The 19,649-nt window shown below is 39.1% G+C and overlaps 1 protein-coding gene across 3 annotated transcripts in view; it reads left to right on the top strand.

Moving 5' to 3' along the window:
* The window catches only part of HGSNAT (heparan-alpha-glucosaminide N-acetyltransferase), a 52,940-nt gene that overhangs the window by 11,316 nt on the left and 21,975 nt on the right, over positions 1 to 19,649 (top strand). For 2 of the 3 annotated variants that reach the window (XM_053901006.1, XM_053901008.1), the window contains exons 2-4: positions 8,641 to 8,759; positions 18,187 to 18,323; positions 18,528 to 18,649. In XM_053901006.1, the coding sequence (XP_053756981.1) occupies positions 8,641 to 8,759; positions 18,187 to 18,323; positions 18,528 to 18,649 (378 nt within the window). The remainder of the gene's footprint in view (positions 1 to 8,640; positions 8,760 to 18,186; positions 18,324 to 18,527; positions 18,650 to 19,649) is intronic. The other variant, XM_053901007.1, reaches the window with a different exon arrangement.

Raw genomic sequence — 19,649 nt, 5'->3', positions numbered from 1 at the left:
ATAAGCTAACAGCTATGCTCGGAGATCGGGAGGGCTGGAGGACAATGGGAGGGAGAGTTGTTGAGACCGGGACGACAGAGCTCATCTTGGTGGGAACAAAGGCGCTCGCCAGCGCCATCTCCCTCGCCCATCCCCCAGCCAAAATCCCAAAGGGAACCAGTTCCTGCCAGGGAACTTGCTTGCTCCGAGAAATCACCCTACGCTGTGCTTCTGCGGAGCCAACCCTCCGGTGGGTCTCTCTCCCGGTGCCACAGGGCCCCTCCCGAAGCGGATCTCCGAAGGAAAAGAGAGCTGAGCCTGCCCCTCCTGCCCCTGGGCACCTTGCCGATCCACCCCAGCTAATACACCGGATCCCCAGCACCACAAGCCTGGCAGTGTGCAAGTAGCCCAGACAGGCCACGCCACCCCACAGTGAATCCCGCCCCTAGGAGAGGGGAAGAGAAGGCACACACCAGTCTGACTGTGGCCCCAGTGGTGGGCTGGGGGCAGACATCAGGTCTGAATGCGGCCCCCGCCCACCAACGCAAGTTATTCAAGACAGCACAGGGGAAGTGCCCCGCAGTCCCACACCATTCCAGGGACTATCCAAAATGACGAAACGGAAGACTTCCCCTCAGAAAAACGTTCAGGAAATAACAGCTAACGAACTGATCAAAAATGATTTAAACAATATAACAGAAAGTGAATTTAGAATAATAGTTATAAAATTAATCGCTGGGCTTGAAAACAGTATAAAGGACAGCAGAGAATCTCTTGCTACAGAGATCAAGGGACTAAGGAACAGTCAGAAGGAGCTAAAAAATGCTATCAACGAGTTGCAAAATAAAATGGAGACAACTACGGCTCGGATTGAAGAGGCAGAGGAGAGAATAGGTGAACTAGAAGATAAAATTATGGAAAAAGAAGAAGCTGAGAAAAAGAGAGATAAAAAAAATCCAAGAGTATGAGGGGAAAATTAGAGAACTAAGTGAGGCACTAAAGAGAAATAATCTACGCATAATTGGTATTCCAGAGGAGGAAGAGAGAGGGAAAGGTGCTGAAGGTGTACTTGAAGAAATAATAGCTGAGAACTTCCTGGATCTGGGGAAGGAAAAAGGCATTGAAATCCAAGAGGCACAGAGAGCTCCCTTCAGACGTGACTTGAATTGATCTTCTGCACGACATATCATAGTGAAAGTGGCAAAATACAAGGATAAAGAGAAAATTCTGAAAGCAGCTAGAGATAAATGTGCTCTAACATATAAAGGGAGACCTATAAGACTCGTGACCGATCTCTCTACTGAAACTTGACAGGCCAGAAAGGAATGGCAGGAGATCTTCAATGTGATGAACAGAAAAAATATGCAGCTGAGAATCCTTTATCCAGCAAGTCTGTCATTTAGAATAGAAGGAGAGATAAAGGTCTTCCCAAACAAACAAAAACTGAAGGAATTCATCATCACTAAACCAGCCCTACAAGAGATCCTAAGGGGGATCCTGTGAGACAAAGTACCAGAGACATCGCTACAAGCATGAAACATACGGACATCACAATGACTCTAAACCCATATCTTTCTATAATAACACTGAATGTAAATGGACTAAATGCGCCAACCAAAAGACATAGGGTATCAGAATGGATAAAAAAAACAAGACCCATCTATTTTCTGTCTACAAGAGACTCATTTTAGACCTGAGGACACCTTCAGATTGAGAGTGAGGGGATGGAGAACTATTTATCATGTCACTGGAAATTAAAAGAACGCTGGAGTAGCCATACTCATATCAGACAAACTAGACTTTAAATTAAAGGCTGTAACAAGAGACGAAGAAGGGCATTATATAATAATCACAGGGTCTATCCATCAGGAAGAGCTAACAATTATAAATGTCTGTGCGCCGAAAACCAGAGCCCCCAAATATATAAAACAATTACTCACAAACATAAGCAACCTTATTGATAAGAATGTGGTAATTGCAGGGGATTTTAACAGTCCACTTACAGAAATGGATAGATCATCTAGACACACGGTCAATAAAGAAACAAGGGCCGTGAATGATACATTGGATCAGATGGACTTGACAGATATATTTAGAACTCTGCATCCCAAAGCAACAGAATATACTTTCTTCTCGAGTGCACATGGAACATTCTCCAAGATAGATCACATACTGGGTCACAAAAGAGTCCTTCATAAGTATACAAGAATTGATGGGGCGCCTGGGTGGCGCAGTCGGTTAAGCATCCAACTTCAGCCAGGTCACGATCTCGCGGTCCGTGAGTTCGAGCCCCGCGTCAGGCTCTGGGCTGATGGCTCGGAGCCTGGAGCCTGTTTCCGATTCTGTGTCTCCCTCTCTCTCTGCCCCTCCCCCGTTCATGCTCTGTCTCTCTCTGTCCCAAAAATAAATAAAAAATGTTGAAAAAAAAAAATTAAAAAAAAAGAATTGAAATTATACCATGCATACTTTCAGACCACAATGCTATGAAGCTTGAAATCAACCACAGGAAAAAGTCTGGAAAACCTCCAAAAGCATGGAGGTTAAAGAACACCCTACTAAAGAATGAATGGGTCAACCAGGCAATTAGAGAAGAGATTTAAAAATATATGGAAACAAATGAAAATGAAAATGCGACAATCCAAATGCTTTGGGATGCAGCGAAGTCAGTCCTGAGAGGAAAATACATTGCAATCCAGGCCTATCTCAAGAAACAAGAAAAATCCCAAATACAAAATCTAACAGCACACCTAAAGGAAATAGAAGCAGAACAGCAAAGGCAGCCTAAATCCAGCAGAAGAAGAGAAATAATAAAGATCAGAGCAGAAATAAACAATATAGAATCTAAAAAAACTGTAGAGCAGATCAACGAAACCAAGAGTTGGTTTTTTGAAAAAATAAACAAAATTGATAAACCTCTAGCCAGGCTTCTCAAAAAGAAAAGGGAGATGACTCAAATAAAATAAAATCTCCCTCAGAGATACAAGCAATTATCAGGGAATACTATGGAAAATTTTATGCCAACCAACTGGACAACCTGGAAGAAATGGACAAATTCCTAAACACCCACACGCTTCCAAAACTCAATCAGGAGGAAATAGAAAGCTTGAACAGACCCATAACCAGCGAATAAATTGAATCAGCCATCAAAAATCTCCCAACAAATAAGAGTCCAGGACCAGATGGCTTCCCAGGGGAGTTCTACCAGACGTTTAAAGCAGAGATAATACCTATCCTTCTCAAGCTATTCCAAAAAATAGAAAGGGAAGGAAAACTTCCAGACTCATTTTATGAAGCCAGTATTACTTTGATTCCTAAACCAGACAGAGACCCAGTCAAAAAAGAGAACTACAGGCCAATATCCTGATGAATATGGATGCAAAAATTCTCAATAAGATACTAGCAAATCGAATTCAACAGCATATAAAAAGAATTATTCACCATGATCAAGTGGGATTCATTCCTGGGATGCAGGGCTGGTTCAACATTCGCAAATCAATGTAATACATCACATTAATAAAAGAAAAGATAAGAACCATATGATCCTGTCAATCGATGCAGAAAAGGCCTTTGACAAAATTCAGCAACCTTTCTTAATAAACACCCTCAAGAAAGTCGGGATAGAAGGAACATACTTAAACATCATAAAAGCCATTTATGAAAAGCCCACAGCTAACATCATCCTCAATGGGGAAAAACTGAGAGCTTTTTCCCTGAGATCAGGAACACGACAGGGATGTCCACTCTCACCGCTGTTGTTAAACATAGTGTTGGAAGTTCTAGCATCAGCAATCAGACAACAAAAGGAAATCAAAGGCATCAAAATTGGCAAAGATGAAGTTAAGCTTTCACTTTTTGCAGATGACATGATATTATACATGGAAAATCTGATAGACTCCACCAGAAGTCTGCTAGAACTGATACGTGAATTTAGCAAAGTCGCAGGATACAAAATCAATGTACAGAAATCAGTTGCATTCTTATGCACTAATAATGAAGCAACAGAAAGACAAATAAAGAAACTGATCCTATTCACAATTGCACCAAGAAGCATAAAATACCTAGGAATAAATCTAACCAAAGATGTACAAGATCTGTATGCTGAAAACTATAGAAACCTTATGAAGGAAATTGAAGAAGACATAAAGAAATGGAAAAACTTCCATGCTCATGGATTGGAAGAATAAATATTGTCAAAATGTCAATACTACCCAAAACTATCTACACATTCAATGCAATCCCAATCAAAATTGCACCAGCATTCTTCTCGAAACTAGAACAAGCAATCGTAAAATTCATATGGAACCAGAAAAGGCCCCGAATAGCCAAAGTAATTTTGAAGAAGAAGACCAAAGCAGGAGGCATCACAATCCCAGACTTTAGCCTCTACTACAAAGCTGTAATTATCAAGACAGCATGGTATTGGCACAAAAACAGACACATAGACCAATGGAATAGAATAGAAACCCCAGAACTAGTCCCACAAACGTATGGCCAACTAATCTTTGACAAAGCAGGAAAGAGTATCCAATGGAAAAAAGACAGTCTCTTTAACAAATGGTGCTGGGAGAACTGGACAGCAACGTACAGAAGATTGAAACTAGACCACTTTCTCACACCATTCACAAAAATAAACTCAAAATGGATAAAGGACCTGAATATGAGACAGGAAACCATCAAAACACTAGAGGAGAAAGCAGGAAAAGACCTCTCTGACCTCAGCCGTAGCAATTTCTTACTTGACACATCCCCAAAGGCAAGGGAATTAAAAGCAAAAATGAACTACTGGGACCTTATGAAGATAAAAAGCTTCTGCACAGCAAAGGAAACAACCAACAAAAGTAAAAGGCAACCAACGGAATGGGAAAAGATATTTGCAAATGACATATCAGACAAAGGGCTAGTATCCAAAATGTATAAAGAGCTCACCAAACTCCACACTCGAAAAACAAATAACCCAGTGAAGAAATGGGCAGAAAACATGAATAGACACTTCTCTAAAGAAGACATCCAGATGGCCAACAGGCACATGAAAAGATGCTCAACGTCGCTCCTCATCAGGGAAATACAAATCAAAACCACACTCAGATATCACCTCACGCCAGTCAGAGTGGCCAAAATGACCAAATCAGGAGACTATAGATGCTGGAGAGGATGTGGAGAAACGGGAACCCTCTTGTACTGTTGGTGGGAATGCAAATTGGTGCAGCCACTCTGGAAAGCAGTGTGGAGGTTCCTCAGAAAATTAAAAATAGACCTACCCTATGACCCAGCAATAGCACTGCTAGGAATTTACCCAAGGGATACAGGAGTACTGATGCATAGGGGCACTTGTACCCCAATGTTTATAGCAGCACTCTCAACAATAGCCAAATTATGGAAAGAGCCTAAATGTCCATCAACTGATGAATGGATAAAGAAATTGTGGTTTATATACACAATGGAATACTACGTGGCAATGAGAAAGAATGAAATATGGCCTTTTGTAGCAACATGGATGGAACTGGAGAGTGTTATGCTAAGTGAAATAAGCCATACAGAGAAAGACAGCTACCATATGTTTTCACTCTTATGTGGATGCTGAGAAACTTAACAGAAACCCATGGGGGAGGGGAAGGAAAAAAAAAAGAGGTTAGAGTGGAAGAGAGCCAAAGCATAAGAGACTCTTAAAAACTGAGAACAAACTGAGGGTTGATGGGGGGTGGGAGGGAGGGGAGGGTGGGTGATGGGTATTGAGGAGGGCACGTTTTGGGATGAGCACTGCGTGTTGTATGGAAACCAATTTGACAATAAACTTCATATATTGAAAAAAAAATCACAACTAAAATGGAGAGGATTTTGGCAATGCAGAGCAAAAGCTATTTAAAAAGCTGTAAAATTTCGCTCCTGGAAGTTAAGGAATTATGTCGAAAGAAGAACAGGTTAATTTTCAGATGTATGTAGCATCATTTCTTACAACAGGAAAAAAAGAGGAAATGGGAAGAAATCGGAAATGAAGTTACATGAAAAAAGAAGAAACAACCAAAAAATATTCATATGTTCGTAACCCTAATGAAGCTCTGTGTTGGTTAGATGTGGCCTGGACATTGTAATTATCATGTGTTGAATACCTGCTTTGTTGCAGATTCTGTGGCAACACATTACATATATTATTAACTTTAGCCTTCCCAGCAGTACTGTGAAGGACATGCTGTTACAAGTGTGGTTTTTATCAAGAAATGTGTGTATTTGGTTTTCATCTTGCACAGGGGCTTCTAAAACACTTGCAATTTCCTCAGTGGAGAGAGCTGCCAAAGTGTCCCTTGTTATGTTAATTAGGTGACCTTTGGCCTCTACCGAAGGGTGGGACTGGTGACCTGGAGAACCCACCCTGTGATTTGAATGTTGGAACTCTCAGTCCCACAGCCAGCATCTGGGGAAGGGAGAGGGGCTGGAGGTTGAATCAGTCATAAACGACCAATGGTTTAATCAATTGCCTTGGTAATGAAGTCTCCATAGAAACTCAAAGGATGGGGTTCAGAGAGCTTCTGGGTTGGTGAACACTTGGAGATTTGGGGAGAGTGGCAGCCTGGGAGAGGACATGGGAGCTCCACACCCTTTCCCTGTGTCTTGCCTTGTGCATCTCTGCCATCTGGCTGTTCCTCAGTTATACCCTCTTATAATACACCAGTAATCTAGTAGTAAAATGTTTCTCTGGGTTCTGTGAGCTGCTCTAGTAAATTAATGGAACGTGAGAAGGGGGTCTTGGGAACCTCCAATCCATAGCTGGTCGGTCCGAGGCACAGGTGGTACCTTGTGCTGGTGACTGACATCTGAAGGCAGAGTCAGTCTTGTGGGACTGAGCCCCTATCTGTGGCATCTGACACTGTCTCCAGGTACATAGTGTCAGAATTGAGTTGAATTGTAGGACACCCAGCTGGTGTCTGAGAATTGCTTGGTAGTGTGGGAACCTTCACCCAATAATGGAAATTGAGTGTAGAACCTTTGGACTCTTAATTTATTGATGAGGAAGCTGAGAAAGGGTGTGATTCAAATTCCAGTTGGTCTAACTTGGAGTCCAGACACTTAACCCACCATGTTACACCCTTGGTCCCAAACACTGCTTTCACTAGAAGACACTCTTCAGAAGGAAAGGACAGAAAAAGTGAGTATAACTTTCTTTAGTAGAGGGGGGACAACTTTCAATAGATTATTAAGAGTGATATATTGTGGGTTTTGTATTTACCAAGAGCTAACTAAATAAGGGTACATTAGGGTAAACCTTAAAATAGGGATTTAGGGGCATCTGGGTGGCTCAGTTAGTTAAGTTTCTGACTCTGACTGTTGATTTCAGCTCAGGTCATGATCTCATGGTTCTTGAGCCCATGTTGGGCTCTGTGCTGACAGAGTGGAGCCTGCTTGGGATTCTCTCTCCCCCTCTCTCTGCCCCTCCCCTGCTTGTGTGTGCACACACTCTCTCTAAATAAATATCTTTTAAAAATAATAAAGTGAGGGATTTAGGCTGGCTACAGTGAAAAATTTCCTGAATTAACCATTCACATGAGTTCCTTGGGAGCCCTAAAATAAGCTTTCGTATTACAAAATAAAAGAGGCTAGATTATTATCTTTCTCATTGTGTTATTAAATAGTTTCTCTCTCTCTCTCTCTCTCTCTCTCTCTCTCTCTCTCTCTCTCTCTTTTTGGCCTAGAAGCTAGAGGGCAAATTAATTTCTCTTTTGTACCATATAATAGTATAAATGAGGAGGTTGGTCTAAATGAAACATTTTGCTTTCACTTTAACCAATAATAGTTCTCTTTGTTTGCCTACCATATTGGCAGGTGTAAATGTAGAATGTGCATCGTCTTTAGATTGTCCTAAGAGCATCTAGTAAAGTGGTAAGCTCTAAGCTTAGGGACTCTGGAGTGGTGGGACTTCTCCCTTCAGACTGAGGCTCATCTTGTCTTCTGCTGGAAGCAGAAGGAGATTCAGAAGTCCAAACCAAAGTGATAGAAGGCAGAGCATCTCAAACTTTAAAGGGCATGCAAATCCCCACAGAGCCTTGCTCACCGGGTGTCCTGACTTCTCCCGAGCTGCACTCGTAGGGGGGTGGGATTAACATGATTGAAGAAAGTTTGGACTTTGGAATCACACAAATTGATTGGGTTCACACAGTGATTTTGCAGAACCCTGGCCATGCAAAATTATCTAATGCTTGTGAGCCTCCATTTTTTCATGTGCTAAATGGAGAAAATACCCAGATTGTGAGGTTGACATATTGTCAAATGGAAGATATGTGAAACTAGTAAATTCAGGGCCTGCCACACCTTAGCACATGATGAATGTAAGGTCCTACTTAGTCCAGGTACACACAGGACGTGAATGATGTTAACCAAATTCTGTTTTATAGTAGAGGCACATGTACAAAAGGGCAACTCTTGTGTGTGTGTGTGTGTGTGTGTGTGTGTGTGTGTGTGTGCACGCACGTGCGCACGTGTTCAGGCACGCATGTGCGTGCAAGCACAGTTATGTGTTCACAGAGTAAGGAATGAGACACCCTAGAACCTTAGAGGGCAGGCATTCGAGAAGCACTCCTGTGAAGTTTACACAGGTGCCCTTTGTCTTTTATGTAGTCTTTCAGATGCTTTTTTTTTCTGCTTTTTAAAACTTTTTTTTCTAATTCTTAGCAGACTTAGATAAAAAAAGGCATGTAGAGCTGAAGATGGACCAAGCGTTGCTGCTCATCCATAACGAACTACATGGAACAAACCTGACTGTCTACTGGAATTCTGAACGCTGTTATCATGTAGGTATTATGTTCATGTTCACAGTTTTGTTTGCTTTGGGCTGTTTGATATGATCCTCAGTGCTCTCACAGTTGTTTTCTTGTTAACTTCAGTTCTATAGGTAGGGAAACAAACAGACTGTATACCGGAAGATGTATAATCAGGGAGAATGCCTAGCAGTGAACAATGCCAGTCTCTTAACTTTCCCCCCACCCATCTTTTGAAAACTCAGTTCTCAGTGATGAGAAAAAGGGATAGACCATATTTTATTTTACTCCTCTAACGCATAACCCTCTTGTTGGACCAGAGAAGAAAGGAGTGGGACACCTGGGTATTCTCCAGGGGCAAAGGTCGTGAGGACAATGGGGAAGCTCAGGTTGAGGCATGGCAGTTATTCCAGGGATCTGCCCTCCTGATGATAAAGGATTCATTTTTATTAAGTTCTTTATTTTAATTCCAGTACAGTTAACATACAGTATTATATTAGTTTCAAGTGTACAATATAGTGATTCAACAGTTCTGTACATTGCTTAGTGCTTATCAAGATCTGTGTATTCTTTTTAAAGAAACTTTTTTAATGTTTATTTATTTTTGAGAGAGAGAGAAGAGAGAAGAGAGAAGTTTTGAGAGACTAGCAGGGGAAGGGCAGACAGAGAAGGAGACAGAGAATCTGAAGCAGGCTCTGTGCTGTCAGTTGAAAGCCTGACATGGGGCTCGAACCCGTGAACCGAGAGATCGTGACCTGAGCTGAAGTTGGACACTCAACTGACTGACCCACCCAGGCGCCCCAAGATCAGTGTACTCTTATCCCTTCACCTGTTTCACCCATCTCCCACCCACCTCCCCTCTGATAACCATCAGTTTGTTCTCTATGGTTAAGAGTCTGTTTCTTGGTTTGTCAATCTCTCCTTTTTTTTTTTTTTCAATTGTTGATAAAGGATTTATTTTATCTCAAGGTACAATTACTAGACCTTGCTGCTTTTTAAGTACAAGACTGTTCTTACAGGTAAAATAAAATCATCTTCATTTCCAAATTGAGCACTTCAGTGTACTACCTTCAGAGGAGGAATTTTAATGTATAGATTTTCCTCCCATGGATTGCATCCCCCTGTAAATTGAAAATACTTTAAGGCAAAAATGCATTGAATACACGTAACTTACTGAACATCATAGTGTAGTCCAGCCTTCCTTACACATGCTCAGAGCACTTACACTAGCCCACAGCTTCTCAGTCACTGACCCCCAGGGTTGCATGGCTGACTAGACTTTGTTTTGCTGCTGCTGACTTTCATCATGACAGAGGGTCCTACTGCATAGTGCTAGCCCAGGAAAAGATGAAAATTCAAAATTCCAAGTACAGTTTCTACTGAATGCATATTGCTTTCATACTATGATAAAGTTGAATAACCATAAATCAAACTACAGTAAGTCAGAGACTGTTTAGGGACCTGTTTGCCATAAATAGCTTTTAAAAAACAAACAAACAAACAAACAAATCCCCAGTGTGCATACCAGCTGAAGAGGTGATGGATGGTCCCCCCTCTGATTAAACTCACTGAGAGCTCTACAAAGTCATATGAAGCAAAGAAAATGTATAGTATTAAAAAAATATATAGCAAAGACAAAGGAAAGCTTTATCAGTCTATGTGAAGGACCTAAAAGAAACTTGAAAAAAATATCAATAATAGCTGAATTTCAAAGCCACAAGAATCATAGATAATTCAGAGAATGAGCAAAATGTCTTCTAAACAGACAATAAAGGCCTAAAATTTACAGAAAAACAATGTGAGGGGGAAAAAAGAGTGAATTGCCAGGGTATTAGCCATAGGACAACTAAAGCATCTTTAGAATAAAAACAGTAGAATAATTGATACAAAACAGTGATGCTGGTGACAGTAAAGAATCAAAAAATAGAATTAGCTACCTGAGACCAGCTCGGGGAAAAAAACTGCTAATTTATTTACAAGAGCGTGGAGATAATTTTGTTTTAGGAAAATGTGTAAAGGGGTGGTAGAGTTTTCTACAACATAGTTGTAGAAAATGTCCCATAATTCCAGAGAAGACTTTATAGTCTGGAAATTGGAAAGACACTTTATGCGCCTGTAATGGTTAACCAGAAAATAGAATTGAGACATAACCTGTTTTAAATTTGGAACATTAATGATAATTTTTAAATCTTTAAGCAAATATAGAAATACATATTCAAAGGAATGCAAATTTTAATAATTTGTACCATAAGCCAGATAATAAATACCTGGGAATGGTGGGCTTACCAGTTGAAGATATGTCCTCAAGATAAGTTATCTGGCTAAATGAGAATTTCCTTTCCTTAAAGTAGAAACACTTAAGAGACATACACATTAAAAAACACATAAACATTAAAAAAAACGTGTCGACTAGATTTCATAGCTTCAAGACAGCTAAAGATCCCATGTGTCAGCAAGTGATTTGTGTGTGTGTGTGTGCTTTAAAAGAGAACAAAAATGGGAAGAAGGTTAGTATTGTAATGTTAAATATGAGTAATTATTATAGCTGACTTAAAGTAAGGTGTAAATGACAAAAAAAGAAAACAAAAATTGTTTTTTAGCATCATAAACAGTATTCCTCAGCAGATCTGGAGGTGGTGAGAAGGGAGAAGCAGTGAGTGGGAGACAGAAATCCTGGGCTTTCATTGCAGTGAAGGAATCCAAAGTGGTGATCTGTTACTTTTGACTGTTAATTATTTTCAGATGTAAATTAGTATAAGCAAGGCCATTTAGTTTTCTTTTTTTCCCTTAGGTAGATATGTTCTAAGTATGCTAAATATAATAATGTTTGTATCTTTAAAATATTAAAAAAGAAGAATATACAGGGGCGTCTGGGTGGCTCAGTTCGTTCAGCAACTGACTTCAGCTCAGGTCATAATCTCATGGCTTGTGAGTTCAAGCCCTGAATTGGGCTCTGTGGTGACAGCTCAGAGCCTAGAGCCTGCTTCGGATTCTGTGTCTCCCTCTCTCTCTCTCTGCCCCTCCCCTGCTCACACTCTGTGTCTCTCTCTCTCAAAAAATAAATAAACATTAAAAAAAAAAAAAAAAGGAACAACATCAGAATCATAGGGGTCCCAGAAGATGAAGAGAGAGAAAATGGGGTAGAAAAGTTATGTGAGCAAATCATAGCAGAAAACATTCCTGACTTGGGGAAAGATACAGGCATCAAAATCCAGGAAGCACAGAGGACTCCCATTAGATTTAACAAAAATCAACCACCGACAAGGCATATCATAGTCAAATTCACAAAATACTTAGGCAAGTAGAGAATCATGAAAGCAGCAAGGGAAAAAAAAGTCCTTAACCTACAAGGAAACACAGAAGCAGACCTATTTGCAGCAGACCGGGTTTGCAGCAGATCTATCTACAGAAAATTGGCAGGCCAGAAAGGAGTGGCAGGATATATTCAATGTGCTGAATTAGAAAAATATGCAAACAAGAATTCTTTATCCAGCAAGGCTGTCATTAAAAATAGAAGGAGAGATTAAAAGTTTCCCAGACAAACACGAATTAAAGGAGTTTGTCACCACTAAACCAGCCCTGCAAGAAATTTTAAGGGGGACTCTCTGAGGGGAGAAAAGACAAAAAAAAAAGACCAAAATCAACAAAGACTAGAAAGGACCAGAGAACACCACCAGAAACTCCCAACTCTACAAGAAACATAATGGCAATAAATTCATATCTTTCAGTAGTCACTTTAAATGTCAGTGGACCAAATGCTCCAATCAAAAGACATAGGGTAATAGAATGGATAAGAAAACAAGATCCATCTATATGCTGTTTACAAGAGACCCACTTTAGACCTAAAGACACCTTCAGATTGAAAGTAAAGGGATGGAGAACCATCTATCAGGTTAATGGTCAACAAAAGAAAGCAGGAGTAGCCATACTTACATCAGACAATCTAGACTTCAAAATAAAGACTGTAACAAGAGAAGAAGAAGGACATTATATCATAATTAAGGGGTCTATCCATCAGGAAGACTTAACAATTGTAAACATTTATGTGCCAAATGTGGAATCACCCAAATATATAAATCAATTAATCATAGACATAAAGAAACTCATTGATAATAATACCATAATAGTAGGGGACTTCAACACCCTACTCACAGCAATGGACAGATCATCTAAACAGAAAATCAACAAGGAAACAATGTCTTTGAATGACAAGGAAACAATGTCTTTGAATGACACACTGGACCACATGGACTTAACAGATATATTCAGAACATTTCATCCTAAAGCAGCGGAATACACATTCTTCTCCAGTGCACATGGAATGTTTTCCAGAATAGGTAATTACTGGGACGTAAATCATCCCTCAACAAGTACAAAAAATCGAGATCATACTGTGCATATTTTCAGACCACAACGTTATGAAACTTGAAATCAACCACAAGAAAAAATTTGGAAAGGTAACACATACTTGGAGACTAAAGAAAGTCTTACTAAAGAATGGATGGGCTAACCAAGATGTTAAAGAGGAAATTAAAAAGTACTTGGAAGCCAATGGAAATGATAACACCACAGCCTAAAACCTCTGGGATGCAGCAAAGGCGGTCATAAGAGGAAAGTATATAGCAATCCAGGCCTTCCTAAAGAAGGAAGATAGGTCTCAGATACATCAACCTAACCTTACACTTTAAAGAGCTGGAAAAAGAACAGCAAATAAAACCCCAAACCAGCAGCAAACAGGAAATAATAAAGATTAGAGCAGAAATCAATGCTATTGAAACCAAAAAAAAAAAAAAAACAACACAAAAAAACAGTAGAATAGATCAATAAAACCAGAAGCTGGTTCTTTGCAAGAATTAACAAAATTGATAAACCACTAGCCAGTTTTATCAAAAAGAAAAAGAAAAGGACCCAAATACATAAAATCAAGAATGAAAGAGGAGAGATCACAACCAACACAGCAGAAATACAAACAATAATGAGAGAATATTATGAACAATTACACACCAATAAAATGGGCAATCTGGAAGAAATGGACAAATTCCTAGAAACATATAAACTACCAAAACTGAAACAGGAAGAAATAGAAAATTTGAACAGACCCATAGCCAGTAAAGAAATTGAATTAGGAATAAAAAATCTCCCAAAAAAACAAGAGTCCAGGGCCAGATGGTTTTCCAGGGGAATTCTACCAAACATTTAAGGAAGAGTTAACACCTATTCTCTTGGAGCTTTTCCAAAAAAATAGAAGTGGAAGGAAAACTTCCAAACTCTTTCTATGAAGCCAGCATTACCTTGATTCCAAAATCAAAGACCCCACTAAAAAGGAGAACTGTAGACCAGTTTCCCTGATGAACATGGATGCAAAAATCCTCAACAAGATATTAGCCAACCAGACCCAACAATACATTAAAAAAATGATTCCCCATGACCAAGTGGGATTTATACCTGGAACGCAGGGCTGGTTCAATATCTGCAAAACAATCAATGTGAATCACATTGATTGATTTTCACATCAATAAAAGAAAGGACAAGAGCCACACGATCCTCTCAATAGATGCAGAAAAAGCATTTGACAAAATACAGCATCCTTTCTTGATAAAAACCCTCAAGAAAGTAGGAATAGAAGGATCATACCTCGAGATCATAAAAGCCATATATGAAAGATCCAATGCTAATATCATCCTCAATGGGGAAAAAATGAGAGCTTTCCCTCTAAGGTCTGGAACAAGGCAGGGATGTCCACTTTCGCCACTGTTATTCAACATAGGATTGGAAGTCTTAGCCTCAGCAATCAGACAACACAAAGAAATAAAAGGCATCCAGATCAGCCAGGAGGAGGTCAAACTTTCAGTCTTCGCAGATGACATGATACTTTATATGGAAAACCCAAAAGATTCTGCCAAAAAACTGCTAGAACTGATCCATGAATTCAGCAAAGTTGCAGGATATAAAATCAATGCACAGAAATCAGTTGCATTCTTATACATCAACAGTGAAGCAACAGAAAGAGAAATCAAGGAATCGATCCCATTTACAGTAGCACCAAAAACCATAAAATACCTAGGAATAAATCTAACCAAAGAGGTGAAAAATCTATACACTGAAAACTATAGAAAGCTTATGAAAGAAATTGAAGACACAAAAAAATGGAAAAAGATTGCATGCTCCTGGATAGGAAGAACAAATATTGTTCAAATGTCAATACTACCCAAAGCACTCTACATATTCAATGCAATAGCTATCAAAATAACACCAGCATTCTTCACAGAGCTAGAACAAACAATCCCAAAATTTGTATGAAACCAGAAAAGACCCCGAATAGCCAAAGCAGTCTTGAAAAAGAAAACCAAATCAGGAGGCATCACAATCCCGGACTTCAAGCTGTGTTTGTTACAAAGCTGTAATCATCAAGACAGTATGGTACTGGCACAAAAACAGACACTCAGGTCAATGGAACAGAATAGAACACTCAGAAATGGACCCACAAACGAATGGCCAACTAATCTTTGACAAAGCAGGAAAGAATATCCAATGGAATAAAGACAGTCTCTTCAGCAAGTGGTGCTGGGAAAACTGGACAGCAACATGCAGAAGAATGAACCTGGACCACTTTCTTACACCATACACAAAAATAAACTCAAAATGGATGAAAGACCTCAATGTAAGACAGGAAGCCATCAAAATCCTCAAGGAGAAAGCAGGCAAAAACCTATTTGACCTCAGCTGCAGCAACTTCTTACTCAACACGTCTCTCTCTGGAGGCAAGGGAAACAAAAGCAAAAATGAACTATTGGGACCTCATCAAAATAAAAAGCTTCTGCACACTGAAGGAAATAATCAGCAAAACTAAAAGGCAACTGACAGAATGGGAGAAGCTATTTGCAAATGACATATCAGATAAAGGGTTAGTATACAAAATTTATAAAGAACTTATCAAACTCCCCACCCAAAAAACAGAATCCAGTGAAGAAATGGGCAAAAGACATGAATAGACACTTCTCCAAAGAAGACATCCAGATGGCCAACTGACACATGAGAAAACGCTCAACATCACTCATCAGGGAAATACAAATCAAACCCACAATGAGATACCACCTCACTCCTGTCAAAAGGGTTGACATTATCAACTTAGGCAATGATAGATGTTGGGAAGGATGCAGAGAAAGAGGATCTCTTTTGTACTGCTGGTGGGAATGCAAACTTGTGCAGCCACTCTGGAAAACAGTATGGAGGTTCCTCAAAAAATTAAAAATAGAACTACCCTACGACCCAGCAATTGCACTACTAGGTATTTATCCAAGGGATACAGGTATGCTGTTTCAAAGGGGCACATGCAACCCAATGTTTATAGCAGCACTATCAACAATAGCCAAAGTATGGAAAGAGCCCAAATTCCCATCGATGGATTAATGGATAAAGAAGAAGTGGCCATATGTATACAATGGAGTATTACTCAGCAATCAAAAAGAATGAAATCTTGCCATTTGCAACTACCTGGATGGAACTAGTGGTTATTATGCTAAGCAAAATTAGTCAGAGAAAGACAAATATCATATGACTTCACTCATATGAGGACTTTAAGAGACAAAACAGATGAACATAAGGGAAGAGAAGCAAAAATAATATAAAACAGGAAGGGGGACAAAACATAAGAGACTCTTAAATATGGGAACAAACAGAGGGTTACTGGAGGGGGTGTGTGAGGGGGGATGGGCTAAATGGGTAAGGGGCATTAAGAAATAAACTCCTGAAATCATTGTTGCACTATATGCTGACTAACTTGGTCGTAAATTAAAAAAATAAATAAAATGGTAAAAAAACATAAAAGAATATTGAATTATTTAATAACTTAAATGTAATCTTAATGCTGTGATGTCATAAATATTTGGTACATGAACAAAAAGAAAGATTTTTAAATCTTGGTAAGGCTAATGAGGAACTAATATATTGTAATTTTTCTTATTTGACTACTGTTTGGGCACATATGAAAAGAACCATTAAAATGATTATTTTTTATCCAATAATGTAATTTTTGGAAATTTATTTTAGGGAAAGAATTTAAAGGAATAAGAATATCATGTGTGGGAATGCCTGGGTGACTCAGTTGGTTAAGTGTCCAACTCTTGATGTCCACCCAGGTCATGATCTCATGGTTCATAAGATGGAGCCCTGAGTCAGGCTTCACGCTGACAGTGCAGAGCTTGTTTGGGATTCTCTCTGCCCCTCACCTGCATGTGCATGTGCATGCACACGCTCTCTCTCTCTCAAAATAAATTAATTAAAAAAAAAAAAAGCACAGGGACGCCTGGGTGGCTTAGTCAGTTGAGCATCCGACTTCAGCTGAGGTCATGATCTCACCATTCATGAGTTTGAGCCCCATGTCGGGCTCTGTGCTGACAGCTCAGAGCCTGGAGCCTGCTTCAGATTCTGTGTTTCCTCCTCTCTCTGCCCCTCCCCTGCTCATGCTCTGCCTCTCTCTGTCTCTCAATAATAAATAAATGTTAAAAATTAAAAAAAAAGCACATCATGTACAGATCTTTGGAAGCGATATGTTATATAAATTATGTATAACATAAATTAAAAATGTAATTACATATACTGTATGTTTATCTTTTTTTTTTAAATATTTATGTATTTATTTTGGGAGAGAAAGAGCATGAGCGGGGAAGGTATGGGCAGAGAGAGAATCCCAAGCAGCTCCATGTTGTAAGCTCAGAACCCAACATGGGGCTTGATCTCATGAAGCCTGTGAGATCATGACCTGAGCCGAAATCAGGAGTTGGTTGCTTAACTCAATGAGTTACCCAGATGCCCCTATATTTATCTTTCAGAACATAATTTATATAAATTACACATAAGAAGATTAAAAAAGTTTTGAAAGCAGCCTAAATGCATTTTTAGTATGTAATGGACTATAAAGCAATCATTAAAAATTTTAAATATGCAAATTAGGTAGAATGATGGAAATTTACTCATTAAACAATATGTAACACAATGGAATGCAAGGCAATATATGCTCTATTTATTAATTGTGTGAAAAATTTACCCATGAGTAAAGATTGTATGGCAACACATAGTTATATAGCAAATTTTATCTAAATTATTGGAATTTAAAAGTTTTTTTGTAAGTATGAAGGAAAATGGGTGCCTGGGTGGCTTAGTCACTTAAAGCATCCAACTCTTGGTTTCGACTCAGGTCATGACCTCGTGGTTTTGTGGTTTTGTGCCCCACATCGGGCTGACAGCATGGAACCTGGTTGGGATTATCTGTCTCCCTGTCTCTCTGCCCCTCCCCCTCTTGTGCTGTCTCTGTGTCTCTCAAAAATAAATAAACATAAAAAAAATTACAAGTATGAAGGAAAAGTCACCTCAGGATTTCAGATGGGTGGGTGTTCATGTGCTCCAACAGCCACCTGACTTTCAAACACCTCTCACAGTGGCTTGTGTTTCTGTTTTACAGTGCTCATTTCAGGTTCTAGTAAATGTTTCCTGGAGTGGAAAACCTGGGAAGCCTAGCATTGCGGCGGTTGCTGTGAGCACCCAGCATGGATCTATCCTGCAACTTAATGACACTGTGGAAGAGAAGGAAGTTTGTAGGTTCGTATCTGCTTTAATGTGATCTGCTGACACCTGCATTTTCTATTTTTTCATCCCTATTTGCTTTTCAGCTTTTCCTTCCTTCAAAATACAGTATTTTTAAATATCTTTCCTGGTCTGTCACTCTGCCTTGATGACATTACCATAATCCACTCCTTATTTCCTAATCTAACCATTTTTCTTAAATTTACCAAATTTTTGTAGGCTGGAATATAAATTTGGAGAATTTGGAAACTATTCACTCTTGGTAAAGCACGTCCATAATGGAGTCAATGAAATTGCTTGTGACGTAGTTGTCAATAAGAATCCAATTGACAGTAACCTTCGTACGTATATGCTGTTTGTTAATTTTTTTAAATTTGTATTTCAAAGATTTTAGTTTTTGAGTACTGCTTGTGACACTTTGTATACTTTAAAACCTGAATTATAGGTTATCTGCCTTATTTAGTTATTTATAATGTATTTATTGTATTTATTTATATTTATTGTACAGTTGTATTATAAGTACATTATATTTATTGTATACTTATGATGTATTTATTGTATCGTTAGTGTATGCTAAGAAAATTATGTGATATTTAAGAAAATTATATGACCAACATATTCTCATAGGTGTTATTTAGTTTAATTTTGAAGCATAAATAACCAAAAAAAAGTTAATGCAATGGGAACAAACTGGAAATAGGGAAAATGTCAAGTATCTTCCTTGTTTTAGGATATAGGGCACAGTATTCTCTGTATGTGTCTTACATGGACCATCCAGAAGTCCCTTAGATTAAGGAGGGACTGTTCATTCTGTAATAACTCCACTGAAGAAAATCTGTCAGTCTGAGCCCCCATTAGATAATATAATAACCCCCAGGAGCATTAATAAGTACTTGTCTACAGTGAAGCTTTTGAAGACCATAGGGTCAGGTCAAAAGAATGTAAGAGCCCCCCAAAAAGAATGAAAGGACCAACATGGGACAGTAGAAGCATTAAAAAGAATAAGGAATGTCATTGATGGAAACACATTGTATGTACAAAAACCAAAGTTTGTTATGAAAGAAAAAGAACAAAGCTGAGGGCGCCTGGGTGGCTCAGTCGATTACATATCCTACTCTTGGTTTCAGCTCAGGTCATGATCTAATCGTTCATGAGATTAAGCCCCAAGTTGGGTGGCTATGTGCTGACAGCATGGAACCTGCTTGGGATTCTCTCTCTCTCTCTCTCTCTCTCTCCCCCCACCCCCCCTCCCCTACGCACTCTCTCTCTCTCAAAATAAATAAGTAAAGTTAAAAACAACAACAACCAAAAAACAAAGCCCCTCCCCTACACAAAAACAAT

This window comes from Panthera pardus, unplaced genomic scaffold, assembly GCF_024362965.1.
Source record: "Panthera pardus isolate Hobbes unplaced genomic scaffold, ASM2436296v1 HiC_scaffold_13, whole genome shotgun sequence".
In the NCBI taxonomy this organism is placed as follows: domain Eukaryota; kingdom Metazoa; phylum Chordata; class Mammalia; order Carnivora; family Felidae; genus Panthera; species Panthera pardus.
This window is presented reverse-complemented; position numbering and strand designations above follow the sequence as displayed.